We start from the raw sequence: 4594 nt of genomic DNA on the forward strand, positions 1-4594 counted from the left end.
TGGCGTGCCACCTACTTCCATGACAACCTCCTTTGTTTTTTTATTTAATTGTTTTTTATTTCTACAGTGGGAAATTCTGGCAACCACTATTTTCCAACAAAAATCCTTTTTCACCCAAATTTTTTATTTTTTATTTTTAGGGTTCTAAGACCGAGAAGAGTGGCTATGAGATCACTTGTTGGGAGTATAAACTGAAGAATCGCCCTCCTTAGTACTTAGAGCACCCATATATGAAAGAAATACAATGCGAAATTTTTTATGGGATACACCATTAGTTAAAATAGTTAATGGGAGTGAAGAATACCTATAAAGAAGGCTAAGAAGCTTCTTCACTTGATCTTGATCACAAACAATTATCCCACAAATAAGAACAAACACTCTAGGGTCTTCTGCAGTCTTTCACTTGGATCCTCACCACAACTCTAAGTGATTGCTTTATCACGTAGTGGTGACTGCATGGACCATAAAGACTATTTATAATAGTTCACCAGCCCTAACCTACTCCCGCAATAAGTGGCATGAGCCCATTCAAGCGGGCTTAATCATTACAGGCCCAATGGGTCACTAATATTAGTTTAGCCCACATAACCCAACAACGACCACCCAAAAAACAAGAAAAAGGTTTTTGTGTGGGGAGTGTAGTCATGTGACCAAACACATGAGAACAAAATGACCAGCCCACCTCCTATAAAATGAAAAATGATTTCTTTATAGAGGCTTCCTTGTACGTTCTCGTTCACCCGCACAACCCCATTAACACTTCCTCGACAATATATTTCTTCATACTTTGTTATTTGTAATTTTGTGTATGTTCTAAGGGAGAATAATAACATTGTAGACTCCTTGGCTAGGAGGACCTTGTCGGTAATGTGTACGATGGTCTGGTCAAATTCCGATCCATGGATATTGAATGTGTGTGAATCTCCATCCATGAGTACTGCACATATTCTATGAAGAAATTTTCCCTTCCCTCCCATGACGGGTTGGGGTTGACCAAAAACACACAAGACAATATAGTAAAATTTATTTTAGGTATATTAACCACGAGCCAAGAGGCAGCGCAGTCCACAAGCATTCGAGGAATGTTTGAAGGCTTTTAGCTCTTGGCCTCTTACCCAGTCCACAAGGCCCCGCATAACGGCGAAACTTATCAAACAGCTCCAACTTCAACCGATCTTGGCTAAACTTTAGTTGTAGTTTCTGTTCTATGCAAACTGCAAACAAAACGATTCGCCTCTTCTCCTTTTCTCCGTTCATCGCCATAGCCTTCCTTCAGCCCTCAACGCAGTTCCATAAAAGGAAGTTTCGAAAAAGTTGGGGAATTTTTCCTTCTTTTCGCCATTAAATTCTTCAAAGAGGTAACTGTGACTTGTCTTCCGTGTATTCTGTTATTAGCTAATTTATATGTACGGTTTTCAGTTTGGTTTCTGTGAAGAGGGATCAGTAGCTCTTTTATGCCTTTCAATGCTTTGCGAGTTTATCAGGTCGTTGTTAACTTTTTTTCTTCAATATTTTGGTTTTCTTAATTTGTTATTTCTGAATTCTATTTAGAGTTCTCTTAATTTTGACTTTCGAGCTGATTGGTGTTCTTAATTGTTGTAAATGCTACAACAATTTTCCGCTTCTCCAAAGAATTTATCCGTAAAAAAGTTGATTGATTAGCTTATCAGAAACCTACGGTTTCAGTTCATATGATGGCGGGTTTATGTAGATTAATGATCTACCCTAGGTTCGGGTTCGCCTATGTTCACACATACTGCACTTTCTATTTTTAGTTTTGTCACTCTTGAATTCAGTGCTGGGAGTTCTTCTACTTACTGTTTATCTCTTTACCCAAAATGTTTGTTCAATTGGGACTTCTGTTGGTGAGTCGAGACCTAAGTAGCCAACTCAGCCTTATTTCAACTTAATGGGGTTGGCTACATGGATCCATACGAAACAAAGTAGGGAAAACTGAAGTCCAAACAAAAAAGGGGGGCGGGGAAGGAAGAGATGAATGGACGAGAGAGACAGATGAGAAATGAAAAATGAGAATTATTACTATTCATTTTTCTTATTTCTTTCTTGCAAGGAGACATTTCTAGTATTTATTTGTGTCCATGTTGCCACAATTTTCAAAATATTCCCAGCATAATATAACTTAGTGTTACCTACAAAGTATCACTTAAACTCAGGGAAAAGCTTTATCAATCGTCCAAACATCGAGAGACCTCTATGGTACCATTTGGAAGCTTACTCTTTCCCTATTATGACCTTTCTTTTGCCTTTTTGGTTAAACTCTACACATTTAAAACCTGGGTTAGCCTAAAGTTTGGTGCTCAGATTTATTTAAAAAGTGGGTGGTGCTATTATGGATTTATGATCTGATAGTGGCTCCTCTGCCTATAGCAAAACTCATGATGACAACTTTGGACCATCAAATCCATGAACTTAAAGCTTCTTCTTCACAAGAATCTGAAAATTTGGAGGTGAATAGGGGGTGGGGAACAGAAAACAAAAGGCAAGCATCAGAAAAACATTTGAGTTTTAAGTTTGAACATTGGGATGCTAGTGGTGGATGGAGAATGGTAATGTGATTGTTTTGGGCTTCTGCTGGGTGCTGAAGACCTTGTATATGGTCCTACATCATTTTACACATATTGGAGTTCAGGTAATGAGATTGTTTTGGGCTTCTGGTAGGTGCTGAAGACCTTGTATATGGTTCCTACATCATTTAACACATACTGGGGTTACCTCGTTGATGAACTTTTGTTCTCATTTCGCCCTAGCTTGGGCCATAGATTGCGGGTTGGGGGCAGAAAGGCAAAAAATGAATGGAAAATATAATAGTAGAAGGGTCATCCTACAAAGACAGTTGCTCTGAGATGATACTTGGTTTTCATGTAATTAGCCTCTTGTGAAGCATAGTTGTCAAGGCGTCACTTGGGCGGGTGCCTTGGCATCCAAGTGATTTGACAACTAGGGTTTCCTTGTTTGCCTAGACGGGGCCCTTGGTTGCCTTGCGTCCGAGACCCCTCTAATGCCTTAGGTCTCCTAGACATCATGACAACTATGTTGTGAAGGTGCTTGTCTTCATTTTTTGGTTTCCTTCCTTCTCTTGCCTCCATTTTTATCTAATATCTAATTTTCATCTATAAAAGAAAAAGATCAATCTTATGACCAAAAGAAAAGGAAGCAAAAATACCATCTTTGTCATTGTATTTGAGAAAGTTCAAGGCATTCAATTGTCATAGTCTAATTTTGATATCTTCTCCTCTGAGCTAAACATTTCATTTTACTTTGATATGTTTCAGATATTGGAGGCCCCTCAAAGAAATCAAAATCTGTTCTACCTTTGGTCCGTTAATCAAAATAAGAGTCAACTTGGAGAGCATTATGAGCTTTTGTTGCTACTGTTATCCCTAATTTAAGCCAATTTGATGGCCTTTTCTGGTTCTTTGCAATTGTCCCATGAATTGGGAATTAGCAAGAGCTATGTACGTGGTAACCGATTCAAGGTACATGGTTTCCAACTTTCCATCTTTTGGATATTATTTCGTTGGTACCATCTTGCTTTCATGTTTCTGCTTTGCTGATTACATCTATGATTCCTTTGCTAGAGTTTGGTGGGAAGAGGCCATGTACATTTATTAAGTGTCTCCCTTTCATCACATGCTTCGGTATGGCTCTCTTTGAACTGGGAATCTTTAGTTGATTGTGTTTCTGCCCTTCTTCTTACCCCAGATTAAGCATATTGGGTCTGTTTTGCTTAATATTACTTATATTCTTTGATCAAGGTTCCTTACTTTTATTTGGATTTCTGATTCTTCAGTTTTATTTTGGTTTTCTGAACTGATGAAAAGAGTACTTGATGAACTTTGGAAAGTTGATGGAATTAAGCACTGGAACTATAGGATTTCATGCCTGATCATGGATTGGTTTCTGAATTGAATTGCTAAAATTAACTTATATTCTCTCTTGTTTAGGAACATCAACATTTGTGGTGACATTTTATGGTGCTTGTTTGGCTGTTGCTAGTACTTCCTTAAACCCAAACCCTAATATCTCTTTGGATTTAATATTAGTATGGGGGAGAGTTTTCTGATTGGAGCATGACCCCTGCACTAGCATGGGGGGCCAAGGGGTGCGCATGGGTAAGCATCAACAAGGGTGAGATTTCCGCCTTTCATTGGGGGTGGGGCATTCATTATGCCCCTTCCTGAGTCTGGGCACAGGGGTCGCACTCCTGGACAAAGTCCTTTCCCCCTATTAGTATATTACAGCTTCATGCTAAAGATTACACTTTATATATATATATATATATATATAGATATATATATAATTCGTTTGGATTCTTTAATCACTACTTTTGCTGAAGTTGCAAAGCAAAAACTGTTGGTCTAGTCTTTGTCCGGCAATTCTAATCATGGATACAAAGGTGTAGTTGCCTATTTGCGGATGTATCTCAATGTAGAAGCATCTGGGAAAGAACAGAATATCTGACACTGTGGCTGCTAATTGATGTCTTAGTAGTTTTCCACTTAATGTATATGACTCAAGAAGGATTTCAACCAGTTCCTCATAATCCTTTATTTATTTATTTAATTTTTTTTTT

At 38.2% G+C, this 4594-nt stretch overlaps 1 protein-coding gene across 1 annotated transcript in view; it reads left to right on the forward strand.

Moving 5' to 3' along the window:
- Positions 1-1059: 1059 nt before the first annotated feature.
- The window catches only part of LOC122084267 (mechanosensitive ion channel protein 2, chloroplastic-like), a 31832-nt gene continuing 28297 nt past the window's right edge, over positions 1060-4594 (forward strand). Inside the window, exons 1-3 of the mRNA XM_042652372.1 lie at positions 1060-1358; positions 3294-3497; positions 3600-3659. Of these exons, the coding sequence (XP_042508306.1) occupies positions 3420-3497; positions 3600-3659 (138 nt within the window). The 5' untranslated portion in view covers positions 1060-1358; positions 3294-3419. The remainder of the gene's footprint in view (positions 1359-3293; positions 3498-3599; positions 3660-4594) is intronic.

This window comes from Macadamia integrifolia, chromosome 7 (assembly GCF_013358625.1).
Source record: "Macadamia integrifolia cultivar HAES 741 chromosome 7, SCU_Mint_v3, whole genome shotgun sequence".
Classification (NCBI taxonomy): domain Eukaryota; kingdom Viridiplantae; phylum Streptophyta; class Magnoliopsida; order Proteales; family Proteaceae; genus Macadamia; species Macadamia integrifolia.